This window comes from Girardinichthys multiradiatus, chromosome 2, assembly GCF_021462225.1.
Source record: "Girardinichthys multiradiatus isolate DD_20200921_A chromosome 2, DD_fGirMul_XY1, whole genome shotgun sequence".
Lineage (NCBI taxonomy): Eukaryota > Metazoa > Chordata > Actinopteri > Cyprinodontiformes > Goodeidae > Girardinichthys > Girardinichthys multiradiatus.
This window is the reverse complement of record NC_061795.1, coordinates 36,935,019-36,962,420: the sequence shown is the minus strand read 5'-3', so window position 1 is coordinate 36,962,420 and position 27,402 is coordinate 36,935,019. Positions and strand designations below refer to the sequence as shown.

Genomic DNA, 27,402 nt, shown 5'->3' with positions numbered 1-27,402 from the left:
CGCAAGAGGAAGCTGTCTGAAAGGGATGTTCGGGTGCTAACCCGGATTGTATCCAAAAAACATAATCAAATCACGGCAGAATTAAATGTGCACCTCAACTCTCCTGTTTCCACCAGAACTGTCTGTCGGGAGGGAGCTCCACAGGGTCAATATACACGGCCGGGCTGCTATAGCCAAACCTTTGGTCAATCATGCCAATGCCAAACGTCGGTTTCAATGGTGCAAGGAGCGCAAATCTTGGGCTGTGGACAATGTGACATGAGTCCACCATTACTGTTTTCCCCACATCCGGGAGAGTTATGGTGTGGAGAAGCCCCAAAGAAGCGTACCACCCAGACTGTTGCATGCACAGAGTGAAGCATGGGGGTGGATCAGTGATGGTTTGGGCTCCCATATCATGGCATTCCCTTGGTCCAATACTTGTGCTAGATGGGCGCGTCACTGCCAAGGACTACCGAACCATTCTTGAGGACTATGTGCATCCAATGGTTCAAACATTGTATCCTGAAGGCGGTGCCATGTATCAGGATGACAATGCACCAATACACACAGCAAGACTGGTGAAAGATTGGTTTGATGAACATGAAAGTGAAGTTGAACATCTCCCATGGCCTGCACAGTCACCAGATCTAAATATTATTGAGCCACTTTGGGGTGTTTTGGAGGAGCGAGTCAGGAAACGTTTTCCTCCACCAGTATCACGTAGTGACCTGGCCACTATCCTGCAAGAAGAATGGCTTAAAATTCCTCTGACCACTGTGCAGGACTTGTATATGTCATTCCCAAGACGAATTGACGCTGTATTGGCCGCAAAATGAGGCCCTACACTATACTAATAAATATTGTGGTCTAAAACCAGGTGTTTCAGTTTCATTGTCCAACCCCTGTAGGTGCAGTTACTGTATATAGAAAATGTGAGACATTGCTGATTTAAATTTTTTTTTTGTTATTTGGCTAAATTAAGGTTTGAAACGGCTTGCATTTTAATTTTTGCTCTAAGCATGAATAGTCACTCTCTATGATATATTAACTAAAAGGCTTCATTTACACATGGCTGAAACAAATGATACAACCATGTCCTGAATCGAGACACACAAAATGAAGGGGATGGATTTTCTCATTTCCTTTTTCATCATTAAAACTGCTAAGGTAATTCTACACTGTGTCCCTGTTCAGCCACTATTGGACTGTATTTACATGTAGACAAATTTCCTATGATTGAGAATCTGTGGATGAAGCTAAAGATCAGGGTGATGGCAAGGAGCCCTTTCAACCTCAAAGACTTGGAGCTCATCACCAAAGAAAAATCTTCAAAATAACTAAGAAGAGTTAGATTGCTGTAATGCCAATAAAGATTTTTACATTGATTATTTAGAAGGATATAAATCATTTTCGACATAACATTTGAATGTAAATGAAAATATAAATGTTAAGTTTTATTTTTTTCAAAATGTTTGAAAATTCTTTTTAAAAAGCCAGGTTTGCCAGGGAACAGACCTCTAGCATCGGTAAACCAAACAGTCACAAATGTTTAAATGTTTGGCTTTAAAAAAACTAAAGGTTTTGTCTCAATGTCTTCATATAACCTCAGATACAAAATGGAGCCAAGAAGAGAACAATAACTACATAGAACCTAATGTACAGATGTAATCATTTTACGAGTAGAAATGCTCAACTTTCAGTTTCTTGCTTTTATTTTTCTGAACAAAAGCCTCGTGATGTTTTCAAAGCAGGTTGGTCCAAATAAATAAAATGCAATGAATATAAAAGTCAAGCAGTAAGTTGAAATTATTCGCTGGGTTGTGTTTATGTGTGAAGGTGCTGTCTCAGTAAGCTCCCTGTATGTGATTTACAGTGGAATACATTTTACACCATGACAAAAATAGCAGATTTACTGTGACCAGACCACAGCAGCATAGGCCCAGGACTCACATAAATACAAAGATACCCAGGCCTTTATTTGTTAAAGAGCAGATAGTGTGAATTCATAGCTTTTATCTTCTCTATGACGTATTCTCTATAAAGCTGTGATTGTACAGTCGAAGGTGCGCTCATATTCAGGGAATTTATTTGTTAGGCAGCTCTTCCTTTACACACTTGAAACATGCTGTACGAAACGACATTCTGAGAATTTCGGCCAGAAAATAAGAACGAAATATCCTTGTTTTGACTAGATTCTTTCTGATTTATTGCAATCATGATTTAAAAAGGATGGCTGCTGGAAGGTGGAACGTAAAGAGTGTCTGGAGCAGGAAGAGACCATTTTAAAATATAACATGCTCTTAATTATATAAACTCAAAAGCATATTTTGTAGGAGCAGCAGAGAATTGAGTTAGTCAGTGAGCAAAATCACCAAACCTGTAAAGTGCAGTCACCTTTTCACAATTAACTTAAAATAAAGTAGTATTTCTTTTATTGAGTAAAATGGCTGCCTAACATGATAAATGATTTCATGAGCTGTGGTTTCATTAACTTTCTTAATTACCATCTGGATCTTTGTCAGTGAAACACAGGACCTTTTCCACCAGCCTAATGGAAAACATCTACTGATCGCAGCCTGACAGGACGACGGAAAGTGTTGCCCATTAAACAGAATGATTGAGAGGATGACAGAGAAGAAGAAAGAAACACTTCAATTAGCAATGGCAACTTTATGGACCGGCGGAGGTGTACATGCAGGATTTTAATGGCTCTGCTTTAGCACTCTTGCCGGGCCAAACCTCAAGCTGATGACCAATTATTACTCAAACTCTCCACTGCACTTACAGAGCTCAACTCAGCTGTACATTCATGCCCACAAAGGCCTTTAGGCGTCTACTACAAACCTTCCCTCAATATAAGTCAGCAGTACTCCAAGTGCAGCTAGGTGTTTAAATGCAATAAGTGTATTCTACTTTTAACAGAAAATCACTTAGTATTACTTTTTTCGTAATCTCTTTGAAATATCCTGGATAATTATGTCTTCCCTTTTTTTTCTTACCTAATTTTAATTTCATTTCATTTATCTTGTGTTTGACTTTGAGCATGTCTTTTGTCACCTTTAGTCTAAGAATGTATACATATGCAGGTCTACCCTACCAGATTCCATTGTATTCCCTAAGTATAAATTTACAGATTTTAGGCGTCTTTGGAACAGTCAACATGTACAACAATATTCTGAACACTGACCTTATTGTGAACAAAGCAGTAAACCAGTTGCTGTAGGTTGCATGTTTTCCAAAAGGGTTTCTACAGAATCTCTCAGAAACTCTAAATATGTGTGGAATTTGATTTGCCAGGTATTTTGTCCAGGTCTAGATAAGTATTAAAATAGAACTTGGGAAAATGTATTTTGAGACTTTTATTCCCTGTACCAATATATTTCTGAACAAGCTGCTCAAATCAGAGTGCTATTTATTCGGTTTTAATTTTTTGTTTAAAAAATACAAATATCCATAGGCTTTTCCCCTAATCTATTAGATCAGATCTTGATTCATTTTACGCATAGCTACCCTGTTTTTTTTTCTGTTCCTGACTGAAAAATAACAGATGGAGACACACTGAGACACCCCTGAAGGTTTCAAGAATGGATGTTACTCAGTTTATAGGATAGGTGATAACAAGGATGAATTTCTTAAGAAGAAAGGCTGCTATTTTTTTTAAAGGTGCTGTATCCATCCATTTATCTGTCAAGTTGTTCATTCCGTCCATCCATATGTCCACTTGTCCATTCATACATACATTCATCTGTCTGTTCATCTATTGTCCTGTCATTTCTTCTCTACATTCTGGTGTAAGAGCAGATTCTGTAATTAAAACTTACTACTGACTATTGTAGAGAGGTCATCCACCATTTCTAATTAAACTTTTGCATTTATAGTTTAAAAATGTGCCAAAAAATTAAAAGCAGCTGTACTGTGACAAAAAGCACACACATCAAAACCCTACTAAAAGGCAGCAGGTGCTTCTCCACAACAATAACCACAAATAAGTTCGCACTCTTCAGGAACCCATTGCTGGATCATTTATTTCAACATATCAGGGTGATGTTTTATCAGACAGCTGCAGTGTGCGAGCTGGTTTGTTCACCCTAACAACTAACTATGAAATCCCACACCCCTCACAAGCCAAAGTGTCCTCGGTCAATATGGCGCATCGGTTTACTGATTTGTGTGTTGAAATAGGGAATGTGGCTCATGGTGTGAAAGCACTGGAAGGGGTTGGTAAGAGTAGAACATTTCTTTATAAGTGAAGCCTATTTACCACTGAAAAATGTTTAGGAGCCCTAATTCCAGTCATATTCCTATGTAAAAGGATAAGAAAATTCAGTTTTTCTAACAGCAATATTGGCTACTATTTAAAATTTTCCCTCAAAACACTCATGTTTCCCTCAGATTTCTGTGTGCAGCTGCTTTCTTAAACATAGGGCATGCTTTCTGGATGCAGCAGTGTTGTTAGAGATAGTGAAGGCGTAGTTTTGTCATTGTTTTGTTGGAGTTATTGTTTGGGTTATTTCTATCAGGAAGTGACGATTCGTTTTTAATTTTCAGTGTGTCTCCACACATCCACTAAGAGTGCTAAACAGAAAAGTAAAGGTTTTTGTTTATTTTATCTCCATTTCTATTTGTTTTAATCTTTGCTACTTTTTAGTGATGCATGGCCTTTTCTTTTATATCAAACAGATCTTATATATTCAATCCTGTAATCCTGGACTTGATTTTTTAAACTATTGGTGGGTTTCTATCCAAGCTGGTGCTGAATGGCGTACTCCGCATTTTTCCCAGTGTCACCTGGGAACAGGGTGAAGTTGACATGGGAACTGATTGGATGGAAATTAGTGTGATCAGCCAATTTCCCCACATAGTTCTCAGAGCATCAATATAAAGGCAATGACTAAGACAAAATGCTAATTGTTATGCTACTGGGCTCATTTTTGTCCTTCTGTAATGTCAGTGCCTAGACACTGCTAATGTAAAATCCAGAATAGAAAATCCAACACTCTGTTTCTGTATCCACCTCCTCATCTCTCTAAAAACCGTTACTTTATCCCCAGGCAAGACCTGATGTTACATGGTAAAACAAGCTACTCTTTCCACATCAGTGACAATGAATGCAGACTGACATTTATCCTCTAGCATGTAATTGTTCAATGCTGTTTTGTCGCCAATTCAAAAAAAGAGTATAATAATTCGGTATATCTTTATTTTCATGGTTTTATATTCATTTCCCCCTCGTTTTTATGGTTTTCTTTATTGTTTGAATCTTTTTTAAATTTTATTGACCATTTTACTATAGTATCAGTAAAGCCTTAAAACAACAGTGCTTTTTGTCTTTGGTGTTCAGTTGTGGAGGTATTTCTTCACTTTCTTGCTATACTTTACTATTATATGTACAATGCTTTGATGCCAGGTACCTGTCAGTGTGTAGCAACATACCGGAAAGGCATATCAAAGTTCACATCTTATGATATTTGTTCTCTTAACAAATACAGTGCCATGCAAAAATATTCATATGTCTAAGTCTAAGGGGGTATGAACATTTTTTTTGTCTGTAAATGATACATTTATTTCTTCCAGTAGTCATGTTGCTTAAAAAAGAAACAGTAAAACAACAGTAAGAAAAAACATCTTCTGATTGGCGTAAAAGTTATTTTCCTGTGCTGTATACTCCTGAATGCTTAACGGTGGTTAAAATGACACTTTACTCCAAGCTACTGAACCAAGCAGGGATTGAGATAAATGCTTTGCGGCTAATTGTTCTTTCATTAGCTTGTTAATTGTCACTTTGCTTTCTTTGCACCACAGCCGCAAGATGTAATTCTTGCCTTTTTAGCAACATATCATTCCCAGCTAAGTAACTGTTAGGAGCTACAGATGAACTGCTGTTGAATTCTTTGTCTCAAAGACGGTGGACGACAATGTGTGGTCCTCTTTCTTCTGCCCAACCAATCATGAATCATAAGCAAATAGGTTAAGGAAAAATAAATAATGACACATAAAAAGCTGTATTGTTCAGCAGTTCTCTATCCCTTCATTTGCTCACATTTCTTTACATTTTTCTAAGCATCAAAATCTAGCATTATAATTTTAATCCATCTCTACCTGCTTAAAAATTGACCTTATAATCAGTTGTGTTTAAAATGTATTCAGACTGATGTATTATATTTGTTTTTTCCACAACAAAGATTACGCAAAAACAAGTAATGAATTATAAATAGGCTAGATTTAACGGTTAAGATATATTCAGTAATCTTTACTGTCAAGAAAGACTTTCATTATAAATGAAGGTTGAATAAATAAAGATAGTTGTGTCCATCTGATCTGCTTTTGTACTTTCTCTTGGGCAGGTGCCATCAGCTTTGTTAAAGACACCTGTCTTGTTTTCCTGCCCACTCCCGTAGTGATTTTATTTTATTTCATTTTTGTGTTTACACTCTGTTGCTTCAGGCCTAATGCCAGCTGTCCATTGGCAAGGCAGTGTTTAGGAGATAATTGATAGAAGCCATGCAGTTTACCTCTCTGCCCTTCATGCAGCAAACATATATTGCCAAGAACTGAACAGCATTACAACATTAACAAAGCTGTCCAAACAATCTGATGTAAAGATTTCTAATGGATTTGTAACTGTTTCCCTTAAACAAGTGAGATCAACTATATTTACTTTGTGTTAATCTTAACAAACAAGATGAAAGTTTCCTTAAACAGTTATTTCCCATTTGCTACAATATGAAATCAACTGAAGCTCCTCAAGCTTTTGAGAAAGGCATTTAATAGGGGAAACGTAACACTACAATGAACAGCCAGTTCTGTCAGATGTAAAAAGTCCAGATTATTGAAAAATCTAAATAACTCATCTGAGGGTGTCTATAAGTAAGATGCGAAGAAAGGATAAATATGTGGTCTTCTAAGGTGGGCTTCAAACAGCACTCTGAGGATCAGCATGTACTCTTCATGTCAGCGGAGTATCTGGGCCAACCCTAAGGCCACACTGTACGATTCCTCTAAACATTTGGTAATTTTTAATATTTCCTTCTTAATAAGCACTTAGCAGGCTTCTTTCTCATGCCGTTTCCCATCAATGTTTAACATAAAAATACATCCAAGTAATAAACACATACAGAAACCAGATATTTAGATATATTATATAAAAAAAACAGATTGTTTTTCTCAGTTTGACATTAAAGCAGATGGGATTTAAGATTTTTTTTTTTTACTTTCCCGAATTCAGTAGTTTACCTATATTCTCTTATTATTTGGTAGAGTTGCCTTTGAAACTGTATGACTTCGGTCAAACATTCTGGATGTCCTACAAGCTTCTCAAATAGTTCACAAGACGTTTGGTCCATTTCTTCTGACCGAACTGGTTTAAGTGAGTCAGTTCGTAAGCCATCTTGATCATTTGCACCTTTGCAGCTCTACCCACCAATTTTCTATAGAAAAAAGGTCATGGTATTGTGATTCATTGCCAGTTACCACAAACACTTGATGGCAGTTGTTGCAGCTTGAGGGTACAATTACTTCTTCACATAGGACCATATAGGTTAGGATAGCCTTTATCTCTCATAGATTATATCATCACTTGCAAACCGCATTTTGTATTTTCTCAGGTTAAATTTACGTGATGTTAAAATCTATTTGATGATCTAAAGAATTTGAGTGTGACACAAAAGCAAAAATGAGAAATCTGAGGAGGCAAATATTTTTTCGCTGCACTGGGTACCCTTAAGATAATGCTGTATATGACAAGGTAATGCAGATGTGAGTGTCTCCATCTAATTAATTCAAACAATAACAGCAGCTGTTAATGTTTTGTTTAGTTATCCTGTAACATAAGAATAAATGACAGCTGAATTCCCTTTAGCTGATTCTGCACTCCAAACACAGAGGTTGTATAGAAACAGCACATCGTTGTGCACTTGTGTTGTTATGTCAGTTAAGTGAAAGCAAACCTTTTCAAACTCATATGTTGCCTTGACTTTTTTGTCCTCTTATGACTTTACTCATGACAGCTCGCCTTTCAAGACAATCCCACAGAAATAATGACAAAATGGTAAAGTCTTTGGTGGCCTGCTGAGCCGCTCCCTGCTGCTGCTCAACACGATGTTGCTGCTGTGTCCTTGTTTGATGTTCCTATGTTTGCGGGCACCATATGGGTGCTTAAGTGTCAGGGCATCAACATGGCTGTGGGCCACTGGTATACACTTTAGATTCTGTATGGGAGAACACAACCTGTTGCTGCTTGTTGTAAGTTGGTGACACTTTTATAAAAAGCCACTTAATCTAGCTAGAAGGGTGTGTGCTTGTTGTGCACAAACACTGTTGTGGGGGTATTAGCATAGGGCCTGAAGAGGGTGTTTATTTTTGTATTCTCTGAAGAAGAGTTGGAAAATGACCTGTCTCCCATGATTACATCCTTGGTAACTAGAAGTGACGAGGTAATTGTTAAATCTATTTAGGAGAATTGTTGCCTGTCTCTCTTCCTACCCTCGATGCTGTTTCAGGTCATTAGTTGACTCCCCTCCCTTTTTTACACCTCCTCTCTTCTTGTCATCGTTTTTTCATGTTCTTGCTTTGTTCACAGTCTGTTTTCATTTTTTTACTTGTTTACTCTCTTCCCCAACTCTTTATAGCGACAGATCCCGTGCTCTTTCTGCAAAACATATCACTCTTCTGTCTGTTCTCCCAGAGTAAGTGTGTTTGTAGAAAAACTCAGCATCAGCCCAATCCTGGGATGTTCAGATGCTCAGTAACATAGAGAATGTCACATAGCTGACAAACTGGCATGAGTGATTCCTGTTCGCAGTTTGTTGTTCCACATGCTAGCATTCAAAGATGTGTTTCTCCTACCTTGTGTGTCTAAAACAGTGGAGGCCGTTCCTTCCAGGTTTGAAATATGAAGTGATAGACTCGCCGTACATCTCCCTGTACACAGGTAAGAGCTTTTCATCCCTGCTGATAAAGAAACCATTCATTTCAGTTTATGTAATGCCAATTTTTTAAAGGAAAATTAAGATTTTCTTTGCAGGGCAGAAAGCTGCATTTAATTGATAATTTATTTTTTCAATAATAATAATTAATATTATGCCAAAAACAAAAAAACCAACAAAACAAATCTGACTTTAAACAATGGGCTTGTCATGGTTTGTGAGGTAAGAGCTGGACCAATATGCAGACAGGACCACAGAAGCAGCATTGAGAGCTGGAATGATTTAATACTAACAAAAATAAAAAACTCACACGCACAACGAGACAAAGCACAAAGCACAGAGATAGAACTGGGCTGAACTGTGGTGAAATAGGGGCACGGTAAACGGAGGAATCCAGCAAAGAGCAATGACAACCACAGAGCCTATATATAGAGGGAAGTGTGGAGAAAGACATACAATGCAGGTGAGAGCAATCAGAAGGAAATGAGCTGAGGCAGAGGAGCTGATGGAGTGAGGCTAATTAACACACAGGAGATGAATGGAGATAAATAAAACTCTACGAAAATCTAACAGAGATAATCGAAATGTACAAAGAACACAAAAACGAAAAAAGAAACTAATACATAAAGGAATTAACTAAAATGGCTACATTTAGAGAACATAAACAAGAAAATGAAGCATTCTTGGGCTTTGTTTTACTTACACAAAAAATATTTTTCATGCTTTTATTTAAAACACAGTGTAATATAAAGGGTATGTGCAGATTTCAATTGGAAAATTCAACACTTCTCTGTGAAGCAGAAGATTTAATAACTTTTAATTCATGTGACATAAACCACAATTATTGGCATCCCAGTTTAGATATGTAAAAAGCCTTACATCAAATTACAAATATTTTATGTGTTGTAGCATAGTCTCACTGGGAAAAAACAATCCAACCTGCAAATTAAAAACATCCAACTAGAGTACATGCTACTGCAATAAGACATTCATTTATTTTAGGTTTTTTTACGTACATATCCTAGGGAGTGCCAATAAATGTGGCCGACACGTGCACGCTCTATCTTTACCTGTATCCATGGTATTTGCAGCAACGTTAACAACACTGCACTCTAAATGGGTACTTAACCTCTGCAGCTCCAAGAATAGTAATGTACCACAAGGAATCAGTTACACTAAAAGTGGAAAACACTGCTCCCAAAACGTTGTCGACTTGAGCAAAACCACAGTGTTCCTTGGCTGTGCGCCAAACCTTGTCGTCTTGTTTATGACGAGTTGTGACAGAGAAGAATGAGGCCTCATACATCAGATGAGGTCACTTACTGGATTCAGGCATTACCTTCTCATTATCTTCCACCAGCCATCCATCCTCTCCTCCTATGTCCTCCCTTACCCCCTCACTAGTTTACTTCATGCGCGCACACACGAAAATGTTTGATATTCATTTTTGTTTGTGAAATTATGTCCACGATGTGTGGGAGTAGAGATGGTTGGCACAATGTAATAAAGAGAGGTTATCTCAGACTAATTCTATTAGATTCTCATTATTATTCAAATTAAACCTGACATTCTTCAGAAATGTCTTTTTTTGAGGAACATCTTATTGAAGTTTTAAAATTACTTCTCATGATTGCAAGCCAAATTGATTTCCTGTCAATGTGAAAGTCTATTTTTCCTTTTTATCTTGAAAAGTAAACCTAAAAAATGTTAAATAGTAGACCGCTTTGTATAAACTTAGAGAACACTCTAAATAACAAAAAATTATTTATTTTCTTTAATTATCTGTTCTGTTCAGAAATGGTAGAACTAATTTAAACTGGTTGCTATCCTGGCATGCAGCTTTTACGCAAGCATGGTCATTAAATTATCAATAGGATTGATGTTTGCCATTCCAGACGCTTTGTGATAGCTATTACAAAACCAATTGTAAATTCTGTGTTTGGGATTATCTTGGTGAAACTCTCAAAACTGTCCAAGTTTCACTTATCTAAATGCTGATTTGAGGTGAGGTTGAAGAATTTCAATGTTACACTGAAGTTGTGAAATGCAACACGCAGCATGTTGCTACAACAATCATTCCTGGCAGTGACTGGAATACAATGTTAAGTTTGAAATCTTCACCTTGACTTATCTAAACTTTGTTGTTATTGTGGCTAAATAACTCATTTTTGTCTCATATGAACATAAGAAGCTAGAATTTTGGTGCAGGTGTTTCTTTCTTGTCAAGACTCTCTCAGTCCATGTTCTTGTTAAAATTACTCCACTGACATTGAGACTAATGTTTCCCAAATTTACAGGTCGCGACAGCTTTGAGTCTTGGTGGTTTTTGGATTGTTCCTGAACTACCTAACCAATTTCCTTTCACCAGAGGATGACCATTTAGGTCAGATAACAGGATGAGAATTCACATCTAAACTTTTTTTTGGAACAGATGAAAGAGGCTAAAATAACTGGAAGGATGCTCCCAAATAACCAGGAAACCAGCTAACCTTAATTAACTGCACAAAACCTGCAAGAAAAGATACCAGAGTATGATTCTGACCTGTTTGGGTTCCAGTATAAATAAGCAATGAACTTGCTTTTTATCTGAAAATCCCCAACAAAAACTGGTCACTTAATTAAGTCGCTAATCTGCTTCGTAGCACAGGCCTGGGATATTTTAATAAGAACACCCTAAAATCTCCATGTTAGTTTTATTACCCTGCAGTGTTCACCTGTCTTCCATCAGCTCTTGCTCCTGACATGCCATTAATCACACATGCCCTCTCCTCCTTTCCTCCTCTCTATTGCTGTAATTATTACTGCTCTGTTATGTGATTTCTTTTAACCTCCAGATTATTTTTCATCATTTCTATTTTGTTTTTTCTATTGTTTATAATATCTATTCATCAGATTACTTTTTTTTTTCTCATCTGCCTCTTTCAAGCTTTGTTAGCTTATGCTCCCTGTCATTAATGTTGAAGATGTAATGATTAGAAAGAGACATTGTACCAGACAAAATAATAGTGATAACAAAACCAATAGTGTAATGGTTTTCTTTTTCCCAGATGAGTCCAGTCTGAAGATGAACAGTGTGGAGCACATCCCTCAGACCTTGGCCAGTCACATCCGTCTCCCAGAGGAGTTTCAACCACAAGGCCTGGAGGGAACCACCATCACACTGCATGGAGCTGATATGCTAAAGCCAGACCCCAGAGACACTTTCTACAGCAGTACGTCTGCCAGTCTGAATTTTGCCTGTTTGCCTTTTTTCTAACTTTTCATCCTGTATGTCTGGCTTGTTGTTTCCCGCCCAATTAACTGTATGGTTCCCAGCAGACTCATATTTGCTGTATTCAGCATTGCTGTAATTTAATGAAACTTGCTGGGATTCGTTTTTATGTTTCCTGGATTTTATGTTTTCCATACCACTCTTGACCCTCTGGACTCTTAATGTCATTATGCAAATTTCTAGTCACATTTTTGCTTAGCAAAATGTTGAGTCACTTCTGTCTCTCTCTTCAGCCCCAATGATTGATCCCACTCGGCTGCAAAGCGTTCTTCCAGCCTGTATCTACTCTCCAACCTATGTAGTCAAAGATTTTCCCATCGCCAGATACCAGGGCCTTCAGTTTGTAAGTCAAAAGGAAGTTGACAGTTTTTGTTTTACTGAAGCTCACAGATTATATTGTAGATGTTATTTAATACATCTGTTTAAAGGTAAAACAAAGGTGAAATAATTGGATATTTTAAATGGGCACAACCTTAAATTAATAGTTTGTTTCAGCAAATTTAATTTCAATTCCAGCATTCAACATTCACTTAGTAATATTTGCCAACTCTTTGTGGCAAAGGTTCTTTAAAATCTGCCAGGTTGTGAAGATTTCTCTAGACTGCAGCTCTCTTTAGATAACCACACTGATTTCCTGGCTAGGCTATTCCAGAACCTTAATTTCTCTTTCAAGAAGTCACTCCAATGCTGATTTAGATGTATTCTTGTACTCACTGTAATGCTGAAAAACAAAATCCCTTTCCATCTTCAGTGTTCAAACAAACAACTAAGGTTCTGGGCCAAAGCTGACTCTATTTAGAAACGGTTCATGATTTCATTCACATAATTCTTTAGACCAGACACATGGTGAAAATGGGGGATTTTTGTCACATTTAGAACATCGCCAGGCAGAAATTTCTGGGGCTCTCCAGTGTTACCGTCAGGATTTTCAATTGGTTGGGCTTCATTAGATAGATAGTATTTGCACTGTATAAACTGAAACGTATGTAATTGAGTTTAAATCCGTCTATACGATTGATATTGCCAATAAACCGGAATAAATTAAATTAAATGAATGTTAAATTACTTAATTTATTTTTATTTATTTATTACAAACCAAGAGGACAGAACATAAAGAAATCGGGGTGAAAACATTATGCAGGTGTGAACATAAACACAACAGCAACAAACTGTTTGTGCCTAAATATAAAGGTGGCTGTTGTTGGGCTCTGCTCCCCCCTGTAGGACTACAAATGTTACTGCAGCAGGTAAAAACGAGTGTTCAACTAAAGTACAGTTGCCCTTAAAATTAGTGAACCACTCACTGTAAATTAGGTTTATTGGCTAAATTTATAAATTTATCAGGTTTTTGCAATAAACAAATTACACAAAAACTGTTTTAATCGGATATTGCATGGATTTTTTTTCCCACAAATTCAACACTAATTAGCATTTTGCATGTTTAAAGTGAAAGGAACAGTGGCTACCCCATCAGGACATGGTAAAAGAGAAATCTATCAATGGCCTTCACCAGATTTCTGAGGAGGCAGGTGATCAGAAATCCCTAAATGACTCCAAAAAAACTGAAGCAAGGCTCCAAGAAATACAGTACAAATGACCCACTAGCACAAGAAAAGTCAGCTTCAATTTGCCCACAGCTATATAATTAAGTGAAAGAAGTTTTCTGTTCTGGGGAGTGACAAACGAAAAAACTGGAACTTTTTGAGTCAATGGACCAGCGATAAGTATGGAGGAGGAAGAATGGTTACCTGCCTGGAAAGAACACCATGCCTACAGAGAAGCATTTCAGTGGATTAGTGATACTCTCAGGTTGCTTTGTTTCCTCTGGTACTGGAAACCTGCCACAACCGGAGAACAAGATGAATTCAATAAAGTATCTAAAAGAAAATGTCATGTCATCTGTGAGAAAGTTGAAGCTTGGACGATCAAAAAGGACAATGACTGAAGTTATATTCATTCAATATGAAGTGTGTTGAACTATTTAAATTGTTGTGATTTTATTTGCAAACAGGTGTTAGTGTGTACCTTTTGCCTTTAAACCTAATACTCATTGAGGGGTAAATACTTTTAGGTGCAACCATAGAGTTGTTGCTTATTGTATATTAGACACAATGACAATCAGGTCAATAATTTATCATTTATAATTTAATGTGAAACAATGACTATAAACTGTCAAAACATCTTCTTGATCAATTATATATGCAATAATAAAGTTGTATATAATAGTCTGGACTGAGATGTAACTGTTTTTCAGGTCTATCTATCTTTTGTCTACCCTAATGACTTCACACGTCTCACCCACATGGAACGGGAAAACAAATGTTTCTACAGAGAGTCTCCTATCTACTTGGAGAAGTAAGCACATTTGGCTTTATCTGTTTAAGAGACACACAAACATTTGTCTATGTCTTGCATAAACAAGCAGCTCATACAGAAAAAGTGTCCTGGCGACCTTGTTGGTGCAAGCTCCTACAAACTCTCTGCACTTATAAATCTACAAGTCACTTTGAAACTTTGCCCTTCAGTTAATGTATGTGGCCATATGTGGGTGCTGCTTATTGTTTTGTCTGCCAGATTTGGCTTCTACAAATATATGAAGATGGATGAGGAAGAAGATGAAGGACCGTTCTTTTTCCCCAACCCAGATGGTAACTAATAATGAGCAAACACACTTCTTGCAATGATTCCCCCACAGAAAAATCTACACAAACCCACTGCTCATATTTACTCATATTTACACAAGTGTTCACACTCTAACAACTTTGAATCTCATTAATTTGACACCAGATTTTCTCGAGGAAGAGGAGGTGGTTGATGCAGAGGACGAGGCAGAGATTGTTGGCACACAGTCGCCCAGGAAACCCTCTCATCCAAATCAGTCCAGTCATACACATAACACTTCCCATCACTACCCAAAAACTGGGGCCTCACCCATTGGCAGAGAGGAAGAGGAAGATAAGGAAGGCCCTAACGAAGAAGAAGAAAAAGAGGTCGGAGAGGTCGACAGTATCATACGCCACAGAAAAAGGAAATGGTCTTCACACCGAGATAAGCAGATGGAAAGGGTTCTGGACAGAGACTGGGGAAGGGATCATACCCACAGAAATATGGGACAGGATACCAGAAAGGGACTTGAGGAAGACCAACCTATAGCTCTGCTGCCAGATGTGGACAATGTGGTCAGGGGTCGCTCTTTGTCCTGGGTCTATACTGGTCCTCCAGACCAAGACCCAAACAAGAAAGCCAAAGCACCAGGTGGGGGAGGGGATCCTGAGGCGCCTCCTAAAATCAGCAAGGCTTCTCTCCTTTTCCCCCAAAGGTCCTCCCTCTCTGCACTCGCCAGCAAAGCGAACCAGATCCTCAGCAACTCCGCCCACAGCAGCCACCCCCATAATAACAGCAACAAGCCTGTTGTGCGCAAGAAGAAGAGGGAGGAGAACAAGATCTACATCACCAGGCCGCGGCCTGCAAAGGAGAGAGAAAAAGAAAGAGAACAGCGACGGGAGAGGAGGGAGGAGAGGGTATCTCGACATCCTAGAGAGCTTTTCCCAGGAGTCTTTTTGTACCGAACTGGGAAAACCACAAGGCTGGTAAACCTGGGTCAACGAAGACATGGTGGAAGAGGTGGAACAGGGGTTAAGCACCTTATTGGTGCCCCTCAACCTTGGCTCAACCCTCCTACAAAGGAAAGTAAGGCATCAGCACTCAATAAAAGTGTTACCATACAGAGTGAAACTGCAGAGAAGTCTGGTAACAAAGCAGCAATGGCAAAACAGACAGAAAAAATCAAGAGAAAAGGGGAATCCCGAGATTTAAGGACTACTGTCACAGCTGACCTGCCCAGTAAAAGAGAATTCCAGATCCCTTTGTCCAACCCCAAAGAGCCCCATCCTACCCCAGCCTCCGAAACAAGGTTAAGCTATACAGAAAACACAATCCACAGTCAGTTACGGGTCACTTCTTACCTAAGGACCTCAGAGATTACAGAGTTGCAGCATCAGCTAAACCCAGACTCCCACCCCGCAGACATTGATCAAGATACAAAACGCTCTAATCCCAACCCTGATCCAGAGCAAGAGCTGGAACCGGAGGAGGGAGAAATGTCGGACTACAGCTACGAGGAGGTCGAGGTCCGGCCAGGTTGGGCGGAGGAGAGCATTAATTGGCAGAGGACATTCTCGGTTAATCCGATGGACTTCGAGCTACTGCGGTCGGACTGGAATGACCTGCGCTGCAATGTGTCTGGCAACCTCCAGCTGGCAGAGAGTGAGGTGGTAGATGTGCTGGCGCAGTACATGGAAAAACTCAATGAACGCAATGGAGGGTAAGGATAAAGGCCAAGATCAGGAGTGTCCAACTCCAGGCCTCGAGCGCTACTGTCCTCCAGTTTTTAGATGCATCCCTTCTTCAATATACCTGAATCAAATGAATGACTTCTGCAGATCTGAATTGTATAGTAATGAGGAGATTCAGCTATTTTATTTTCTTATGTTGGGGCGGGGATGCTTTCAAATGTTGCAGGACCATAGTCAAAAACTGGAGTTAGGCACCACTATCCTAGATATTGACGCTCTGCAATGAGACAAACATTTCTGCATCCTTAAGTCTCTTTTCACAGTGCCTAGAAAAAGGTATTCATACCTCTGGAACTTTCCTAGATGTTGCCCACAAACAGTAATGTAGCTTAAAGGGATTTTATGTGACAGATTAATGCAAAATAGCTCATAATTAAAAATGAAAGGAAATTGATACATAGTTTTCACACTTTCAAACTTTTTCTCAAAATAGAAATCTGAGTTTTATATAATTTGCATTCATACTCCTAAATTCCGATATTCATAAATAAAATGCATTGCAACCAATTGTCTTCAGATGTCACCTAATTAGTAAATAGAGTCCACGTGTTTGTTTTTCTTCAGTGTGGACAGGGAAGCTGGTCAGAATTGACATCGAAATAGAGATGAATACATGGCAATCCTTGAAGAAACCCTGTCAAAGACTTGAGACCAGGGTAGAGATTCAACTGTCAGCAGGAACCTACACATACAGCCCGAACTACAATGGAATGGTTGAGATCAAAGGGTATTTATCTGTTAGAATGACCCAGTCAAAGTCCAGACCTAAACCTAATTGAGAATCTGTGTCAAAACCTAGAGATTGCTGTCAATAGATATAGATAGATATACATTCAATCTGACTCAGCTTGAGAGAATTTGGAAATAATAATGGGAATAAAATGCTGTGCAAGGCTGATAGAGGCATATCCAAACATTTGCTGTAATGTCAGCAAAAGGTCATTCTACAAAAGTATTTCTTCAGGAGGGCTGAATATAAATGCATGCTACACTTTAAAGATTTGTATTTGTAAAAACAGTTGAAAGTCATAAATCCTTTGTCTTCCATTTTCCAGTTATGTACTACTTGTGTTGGTCTATCACATAAAAACCCTGCAACTGTGATTACAAAGTTTCCATTTGCATAAAATGGATTGTCTGTTTTTTCTTTCCTTCTTTATCAGCCACACTTCAGGAGACCACAGAAATGATTAGTATCTTGTTCGAACTTTAAACCTTTTTCAGAAATATAAAAAATGTAAAGCCAGCCTCTTTTGTTTCAGATTCTATGTAGGACAGATTATATTTTCAACAACCTGCCTCAGTTTTCTTAAGAATTTCTACATGTGGTTTCCAGGATCTACACCCTGTTGAGGATCATCAATGTTGAGAAGCGCCGCGATTCAGCGAGAGGGAACCGTTACTTGGTAGAGCTGGAGTTAATGGAGAGAGGCCGCAATGTGGTGCGACTTTCAGAGTACATTTACCTGCTGCTGCACCGTGGAAGGCAAGGAGAAGAAAGTGTAGAGAACACGGACACAGCTCCAGCCTCCACACAGGCCCCGCTTCCCTCTGCGTCCGTGACCAGCTTCACCACCCAGCAGCCGTCTCCTTCCACAAGGTCTTCCGTGCGGCCTGGAGCGACACTGTGGAGCACTGCTTACGCTAAGCCTCTTCTCTGCCAGCCTCTCATGCTGCAGTGGAAGCGAGATGTCATGGTGCACTTTGTGGTACCAGGTCAGTCAAAAGCTTTTCTCGCCCAGAAAGTGTTGAGGGCACCATGAAGGAGACTTTTTTAAGTGTCACCTTTCTGTATGCCTTATTGTCCTCTAGTGAAAAACCAGGCTCGCTGGGTGAAGCAGTTTATTTCTGACATGGAAAATCTTCACCGGCAAACAAAGGATGACAACTTCAGCATCATCATTGTCGACTTTGAGAGTGAGGACATGGACGTGGAGCAGGCTCTCAGAGAGAGCAGTGTGCCAAAGTAGGTGCTAGGAAGACGTCTAATAGCATGATTAGAAATAGAAAAAAGAAATTGAAAACCTTAGAGCACAGGGTTTCAAAGTTTTCCAAATACCATAAGAAAAAAAGATTCTTCTCCATTAACAATGCTTGCTTAAACGTTAGATGTGGTGTAATTATTCTGTCTTCGATTAACTTCAATCTGGGTACAACCGAAAACTGTCTCAGTTTTCCGCCAACAAAACCAGTGTTGATGAACTAGGTTAGCAATACAAGTTATTGTTGTGCAACCATTTAAAATCTGAAATAATTCATGCTTACAGTTTAGCACCTAACCATTCAGAACTAAGTTCACAATATGAAATCATTTTTAAATTATTTTATTAATAAAAATTTTAATAAAATAGATCATCAGTGTGACTCCAGCAATTTGGCAATTGGAAGCATATTTAAATGTTCACGTTTAATTCTCTCCTTTTTTGCTCACACTAACTAGTCTTTAATGTGACCTAACAATAAAAAGCTGTTCTTAGGGTGGTTCCGTTTCAGCTTTCTCCTGGCACATGTCATAATCTGTCAATTAGTGTGAATGGGTGGGTGTGGTTCTGTTGTAAAACGGCATGACTAGAAAATTACTGTAAAAATGCAGTCCATTCACATATTTTCATGCTCTAGTAGTCAGAAAGTAAAATGAATCTGACTTCAAATTTTGCCCATTAAGACTATGCTTTTAATTGCACCCATTCTAATTAAAAATCCCGATTCTGTTTAAACATATCAGCTGACAAAATCTTCTCTGACATAAATTAAAGACAACATCCGTTCTGTTCTTTGGGCTGTACTCCACTTTACAATGGTCTACCAGCTAGAAAAAGTACGGAAGCCCTGAAAGGCAAGTGAGAAAAAATATTTTTGAGAGGCTTATTTTTGTAAGTGTTTCTCCTTGTAATACTTTGCTCTGCCACTAGAGGCGTTGGAATTAAACCACCAGCCTTCACTAAAAGCTGTGTTGTTCAAATGGATGGTTCCCAAGAACCAATGTCCCCTTTTCTAAATGAGATTGTTGTAAAGTAAAATTAAATACGCTAAAACCACACAAATACTGTGTTTTATGACCATGCTATGTTGTTATCATACCAAGCCTGTATATTCACGTGCAATATAGAATTAATATTGATCAAGTATATCTGTAGATCAATTGAGTAGAAATGCTTGAAGTCATACGAGGTCACCGTGAATGAATAATTGTTTTTAAGATGTCTATAACTCAAGAAACATCTGGGTAATGTGTGGAGAGAGCCTTAGTTCAATTCAAATGACTATTTACTGGTTCAATCTCTAAATACAAATCAGATTTATTGGAATGAAGAGTTCGGAAAAATATACTAAATTCAATTTTTACCCACCTGCATCTGACCTCAGTTTTTACTTGATAACTGAATGAATTGGTGTATAATATAACTACCAGACGGATATGAACACAAACCAGTTGTCCTCAGGAAACGTCATGTATGGACAGCACAGAGAGAAATTGTTTATAGTAACAATGTGATTTATTAAATTAGTTCTACACAAAAAATATTATTCACCATAAAATCAACCTTATCAGCAAGTGTTAAACTTTAAAATAAGGTGAGGAGACAATGAAGCTGGAGATGAAGCTGGAGAGATCTCTGGGAGCTGTCCAGAAACTGTATCCATGCTGGAGTTGCTTCCTCAGAATCGCAGGCTTAAGCTGTCAAGCAAATAAATTTGCTACTTCTTGATAGTAGAGACAGACAGTGTCCTTCAAAGTAAATGTCGCAGCACGACGGCATTCAGGGACATTAGATTATCATACAATATAACTAACTCTTTCCATGCACATATACATCGAATAAGTAGTTTTTTATTCAGCTACCTGTAATTATCAATCACAAAGCCTTGTATCTCACATTTACAAACTTTAACATCAAACAGTGGTAAAATGACATTGTGCCCTTCCGAGATCCGGCCGTACTCCCGCTGCAACCTGCCGGCCTTTGCGTCTCCGAAACCGCTAATGAATCGAAAACCAGGCTCATTTTTAAAGGACTGGTTCCATATATAGCATTGTAACGTCAAAACATCCTAAAACACCTTTTAAAGCTAAACTTATGGGTTTTTAAGAAATATATAACTCTCTGCACTCACCTTCACCCAGCTGACTGCGCGCCCCTTTTGTGGCCAAAAGAGGTATTACAAAAATAACCACTTAGAAAAATAAGACCACAAAAACATTTTTTTCACTTGCCTTTCCAGGCTTGAGACAAGAAAAAAAAAAGACTAAGAAAATAAACCAAGATTTTTTTCCACTTGTAAAAAAGCTGTTCATTTTTCCCAAGGAGTTTTTTATTCAGCTGTTGTCACCAAAATATAAATCCATAAACAAATAAATACATATATAAATCATGAAAGGGTTCATATTTAAATTTTTGTCTGGTGATTTATCATACACCTTTCAAATTGATTGTGACAAGTTATGATAAGCATGTACTGACAACAAGTTTTAAGGCCATTTGCAAGATATGGTCTTGGTCCCAAGAAAGAACAGAACAAAAAAAAAAAAAACTTAGAAATATTCTAATCAAGATTTTTTTTTCTCACATCCCTAGTAGGGCTTCCGTAAAAAAGTGACTAAATGCATTCGCTCCAACCTATTTTTTGCCTCTCCCTCTCCCTGCCTGCATCAGACCATTATACAAAACATCAGAAACTAGGTGCACTTTAGTTGGTTAGGAATTGTTTCTGTTTTGTTTATATAGTTACATTTAAAGTGAAGACCAAGACGTTTCAGTCAGGTTTAAAGTGGGGGAAGAGCAATACATTGCCCCCACAGATACATGTATCTGTATGCTCAGCACCCTGAACCATGTGCAGACACACAAACTCAACCACAACTGAAAAAATAACAGTCATAAATCTCTTTAATTGTAAATTTAAGCAATTTCCTTCCTAAATAAGTCAAAAGCTTCACATTTTACATTTTTGTTTACTCCCAGAGACCTTTCTCTTCCATTTTCAAACTTTTTATTACTTTTTAATAAAAACGGAACCCACACCCAGACAGTGTTCATATACAATGATTTTCTTTTTTCTTTTTAAGCATTTTAAGTTAAACACACAAAATTGAAAAAGTCCAAGTGTTGTTGATCTGCTTTTTTAAATAAATGTCAAGTTGGAGGTACACTTGAAAAGCTTGGTATTTACAGAGGTGTTATAAAAGGTTTGAGGACCACTACCTGAAGGAACTTTTCAGGTAGTGATGTTTTTGTGTGGATTTGTTTTGGCAGATACGAGTATCTCAGAAGAGAGGGGAACTTTGAGCGATCGGCGGGACTTCAGATCGGCGTGGACATCATTAAGGTTAGACAAACAAACACACAGAGGGAAGGCAGCAGTTTTTGAGCTGGCAGGGTAAAACCCTTCACCCAAGGTCAAACAGTGACCACTTGACCTTTTCTGGCTGACTGGCAGATAGAAAGAACACTCATGCATAATAAATCTATCACTGCCGAGCCAGTCTGTCACGCTTTGCGGATCGCCCTCATCTCTTAGTCCCCTCCTGCTTCCTTTGGTCATCTCCCACTGAGCCAAGCTTGGGATGACAGGGAATTGCTTAGATAGAAAGCGTCATCCCCTCTGTTTTGTGTATGTCAAAGCTGTCACATTCATTCCTTTTTATGGCTTATTTGTGTGCATGTGGCCCGACTGCATTCTCCATTGGTTTCTTGATCACACACCCGTGCACACCAACCCAGACAGGGCTCAGAGCTGCCGAAAATCTGGATAGACGTTGATCTGCCAGTTGGGTGTCGGGGCTGTCAGTGTGTGATGACAGAGTTGTCACTCATGTCGAAATGACCTCTGGGATCTTTAAGTTAAGACAAGCTACTGATGCCGAGCTTGGACCTCTCCCCTCTTTCAATCTTAAAATGTCAAATTGGACACAAATGAACAATCGGTCACATTTACATACCTCCAACATTTATCATCCTTTTCATTTTCCTTCAGAAAAAAATACATGCAGAGGTTAATTAAACCTAATGATCCTTAAAATGAGGGAATGTTTAATTTTTCTACTGCAGGACAGTCACAGTATCGTGTTTCTCTGTGATCTGCACATCCATTTTCCTCTTAACATACTGGAAAGCATCAGGAAGCACTGTGTGGAGGGACGTCTCGCGTTTGCCCCCATCGTCATGAGGCTGAGCTGTGGTAGTTCACCTCTGGAACCAGATGGTAAGACAGGATCACAAAAGAAATCTTAGCATGCATATGTAAACATCTGTTCAAACAGGTGCAACTAACTAAGTTTTTAAAATCTTTTTTAAAAGAATTTCTTATCTGCAGTCTTGATTTTTTCACTGATACGGACTGTCATTCAATGGGACCCTTCTTGCTTTGTGTCTCACAGGTTATTGGGAAGTTAATGGCTTTGGCCTGTTTGGAATATACAAGTCAGATTTTGACAAGATCGGAGGAATGAACACAGAGGAATTCAAAGACCGCTGGGGTGGAGAGGACTGGGAACTACTGGATAGGTAAATTCATTAATTGAAATTGTACTTCATTAATTCTCTCAGAGAATTGCATGGTGGTGCAGTTGGTTGCACTGTTGCCTTGCAGTAAGAAGGTGCTGGATTTGAAGCCCCGCCTGGGGTGTTTCTGCATGGGTACTCTGGCTTCCAATACATAATTTTGGGCTTAACTCTACTGAAACGTATTAATTGTATGTTTTGCTATTATGTTTACATTTCTTTTTTTTTTTTTCCATACTTCAAAATACATGCAACTGAAACTAGCTCAACTTTCGTACATGTCTGTGTATTGCTGTGTTTACTGTGTCTTCATCTCTTGTTGCAGGGTCCTGCAGAACGGTTTGGAAGTTGAAAGACTACGTTTAAGGAACTTCTTTCACTACTACCACTCTAAAAGAGGCATGTGGAATGCTCAGAACAAGAAAACTCCAAAAGGATAGCTCTTCATTTTGGTCAGAGCATCCTAAACCCCACTTGCAGACCCACTGTGTGTTACAGAGAGACCAGTAAGAGCTCACACACTGCCTGAACTCTGCCCCTTTTTTTGAACAGGCTTCAATGAGACACTTGTCTGTTTCCTCATCGGGTTCTGCTGCAAATTTGTCTGGGTGAGGAAACTGAATCCAAATTGGAAATTTGGAGGCATTGCTCTCTCTCTGCAGACAGACCTGAGTCATCACGTCGCCTCACTGACTGAACTACTGTACAGGGAAAAGTTATTTTTGTCTTCTTTCTCTGTCCTTTTTGGTGCAATTGTTTTCAGACAGAATGGAAAGCAGCCGTTTGTGTGTGTGGGTGTGTGCTGGTGTGTGTGGAGGTTTGTATGTGTGTGTGTGTGTATAAATAACTGTGTGTGGGTGGGTGAGTATGTGGTGGTATGTGCTTATGACTAAAGGAAGCACCTTTTTTTCTAACAAGATGTAAAAACAACCTAAGACCTGTTTTCTAACATGCTCTTACACTAGAGCTGAATAGAATGTTATCTGAGTATGATTCACACGTGGTGACGTACAGTAGCTCGAGTAGAGGAGCTGTGTTTGGTAAGTTAACGCAGTATTTATAAATGCATCAACTACTACCTGCTGGATGATGGGGGTGCTGATCTTCTTTTTACAGCGATACACTTAAAAAAAAATGGGTGACATTTTTTTTCCAAGAAACATTGACAGATACTGTACATCATCTTTATATGTCTTTCTTACCCAGTGGATATCTTCATCCTGTTACTTTCATACTCAGTCATTTTTTTGATGTCAAGGTATTTTTAAATGTTCTTGAATATTGCTGTTTAAATAGGTTAATTTATCCTGATTGAGTGATGATGCAGCAACATGCGTGGGTGCTCTTTTTTTTTTTTTCCTTGTTTTGTTTGAATACACTTTAAGTTATCATCTTTAACCTCTTCGAAAAGTAACCTTTTTGCACTCCCTATCCCTAACTTCTTTGTGAACTGGAAAAACGGAGCAGTAAGTGTGGTGGAAAAAAAATCTTTTGCAGTGTTTGAGCTAATTTACAGAAACCTGAGTGGTGTACATGGCGTACAATGTTTGCCACATATTTGGCAACTCTGGTAAAGATGGGTAAAAAGTCTTAAAGAATACTCTTTTTATCTTTCATCTTTAATTTAAAAAAAAAAAAGAAATTTGAAAATTCAACCTTTAATTTAAGTATATTTTGTCAGTGGAGAAAAAAGTCAAATATTGGAAATGATCTGCATGCCATCTAGCTGTTTGAGAAAGATACCTGAAAAAAATCCTTTCTGTCCTACCATCATAAACATAACCTTGAGAGTTGCCAAACTCTGCTGGGACTTTAACTGGAACTGTGTACTTTGGTCAAATGAGACTCAGGTAGAGCTTTTCAGCAACAAACACTCCAAGTGGGTTTGTTTAAACAAACATGTGGAAAGAAGACCCAGTATTCACCGTAACATACAGATGATGATCCCATGATTCTGTAGGTCTGTTTCTATTCCAAAGGGCCTGGAAACCTTTAGAGTGCATGGCATCATGAAATACCAGGACCTTTAAAAAAAAACTGATAGACTCTAGAAGTAATTTGAAAAAGTGTTGTCATTGTTACTAATCTTCTCAGTAATGGTTCACAAGTCACAAAATCAGTCCTTTGTCATGGTCTATTGAAAACCTGTGTGGGAAGCTGAAGACAATAAGAATATTGGTGGCCTAGTGGTTAGAGAGCAGGGCATCCTGGATTTGTATCCTGGAGAGACCACAAGTTTCCTGCTTCAAATCCCACAGCCTGCCACTCTGGGTCTTAGCCCCTGAATGCCTCCCGGGCACTGAACAGTGGCAGCCCCCCGCTCCCTAAGGGATGGATTAAATGCAGAGATCAATACAGTTATTATTTGAGAGGATAGGTTTCTGGACAATCTGAAAGCAGTGGGGTTACTATTCAACAAGCAAAGAAATTTGAAATTATCATTATGAATCAAACCTTATTAGTTACTGAGTAAAAATATTAGTTACAAATAGATAAAAAGCATTTGGTTGATTGTTGATGTAATTTGTGTAGTCATCATATCCCTGTTTAATTGACTTACTAGAAATGCTTATAAACTCAACCGAGAATGCACCAATTTTATTTTGTTAGTTAGTTTGAAACTACTGATCTCAAGAAATTGTGCGTTGAAGAAATGTCAAAGATCCACAGATAGGTGCTTTCCAACTGACAAACTGGCCTGTGCAAAGTACTGACATTAGGGTTTCCAATTATTGCGCTGGAAATTCAAATAATTTTTTTCTAAACAAGATTTCTTTTCTCACAGAAAAAGTGTGCTCCAATTAAGAGTTGAACTTTTCTATATTTTTCAGAGTGGGGTAATGCAACTGAAATTAAAGATGAATTTATTTTAAAGCTTATTATACATATTTAAATGGATAGCTAATAAATGTGATTTGGAGAGAATGTTACATAAACAGTTATCAAAAACATCGACTGTCTTTTACGTTAAAGAGACCAGCCTATGCGCTTCTGTGGTGATGCTCGGCTGTTTCACAAATGTGTGCCTTTATCAGGGTTTGGCTGCAGGCAGTTTTTTTTTTGTTTTTTTGTTTTACTATTACTCTAAACTCCGCAGGGGGCAGGGACAGACTGAAATACAAAATTATTTATCAACAAACTGTATTGTCACTGTAAGCTCGGATACACTGTAAAATGAGGATTTTTATGTTTTGTTTGATGGCTTATTGACATGTCAGTGTGTTTTCTTGCGTCATGCTAAATGAAAAAAGGTAGGCTTGAACAGTGAGAACGACTGAACGGGAGCAGAGGGTGGGATAGAGATTGTGGAACAGCTGGAGTCTATCAGGATCCCACCTGCCTCCATTATTTTGTCTTGAGGCTGTGCACTTAATGCTTCTGTTTATGCAGAATGGCTGTGAAATTAACAGACACCAGCTGGGGAGTGATTGGACATATACAGTATCTATGAGAGCTAACGAACGTTATTGACTTTTTGATTGTCAGAATTCCTCTGAGAGCCTTTTTATCTTCTACTGGAAAAAAAGGCCTACGCTGTACATTATTTAACAGTAACATGTGACTATTTAAAAATTAAAGAAACAAACTAAGTACAAGACAATATATATAATAAATCTTTAAATAGGAACATACATTCTGAGGTAATTTCTGTGAAATTGTTGTGTAGAGAAAAGGTTTTAAGAATGTATTGTATCTTTATTTTAATTTGTCATTTTTTGCAAATAAAATTTTATGCCTACGTCTGGAGAATATTTTACACATGCCTGCTACTTGGGGAGTGGAATGTGGATTGTTTTTTTCAGATTATATTTGACAATCTAAAAAGGAGGTAAAAGGACATGGACTTCATTTCTCATCTCACCACATGATGGTGCTCAAACTACGTACACTAACGCAGAAGATAGTTGACAAAAATTTGAATTGTGTAAACATGTGAAAAGGCTGGGCAGATTAGAAAAGTAGTGTTATTTAGTTATTTAGAGATGATGAAAACAATAAAATCCACTCTAAATACAGATGTATATAAGCTGCTACAGAGCCTCAGATTTAGTCTGTAAAAAGTACAAAACCCTACATTCACTATACAGTAAAAATATGTTTTCATAATGTCAGTCAAATGAATGTTGACAGCTATCAAATAGTAACTACAATTTACTCTGTTTAGGAAAGAGATCGGTATGAATTAAACTCACCATATGACCAATGGAGTGGAAAATAATTAAACATTTGGTATTTTTCTTCAGAGAAGATGATTTTGGACCTTATTTAATGTTTGCAGATTAGTTCACCCTCCCAGAGTATGAAGCTTTGAATTGTGTGTTGGAGCATACATGGACTCAGAGAGATCATGAGGTAAGGGTTGTTAG

At 38.2% G+C, this 27,402-nt stretch overlaps 1 protein-coding gene across 2 annotated transcripts in view; it reads left to right on the top strand.

The window, feature by feature from the left end:
• b4galnt4a (beta-1,4-N-acetyl-galactosaminyl transferase 4a) overlaps positions 1-26,785 on the top strand; it is a 209,526-nt gene extending 182,741 nt beyond the window's left edge. For both annotated transcript variants that reach the window (XM_047345063.1, XM_047345068.1), the window contains 12 exons: positions 8,845-8,911; positions 11,954-12,118; positions 12,411-12,520; positions 14,432-14,532; positions 14,752-14,825; positions 14,965-16,501; positions 17,869-18,248; positions 18,345-18,498; positions 21,788-21,860; positions 22,583-22,736; positions 22,912-23,038; positions 23,361-26,785. In XM_047345063.1, the coding sequence (XP_047201019.1) occupies positions 8,845-8,911; positions 11,954-12,118; positions 12,411-12,520; positions 14,432-14,532; positions 14,752-14,825; positions 14,965-16,501; positions 17,869-18,248; positions 18,345-18,498; positions 21,788-21,860; positions 22,583-22,736; positions 22,912-23,038; positions 23,361-23,475 (3,057 nt within the window). In that variant the 3' untranslated portion in view covers positions 23,476-26,785. The remainder of the gene's footprint in view (positions 1-8,844; positions 8,912-11,953; positions 12,119-12,410; positions 12,521-14,431; positions 14,533-14,751; positions 14,826-14,964; positions 16,502-17,868; positions 18,249-18,344; positions 18,499-21,787; positions 21,861-22,582; positions 22,737-22,911; positions 23,039-23,360) is intronic.
• Positions 26,786-27,402: the final 617 nt, after the last annotated feature.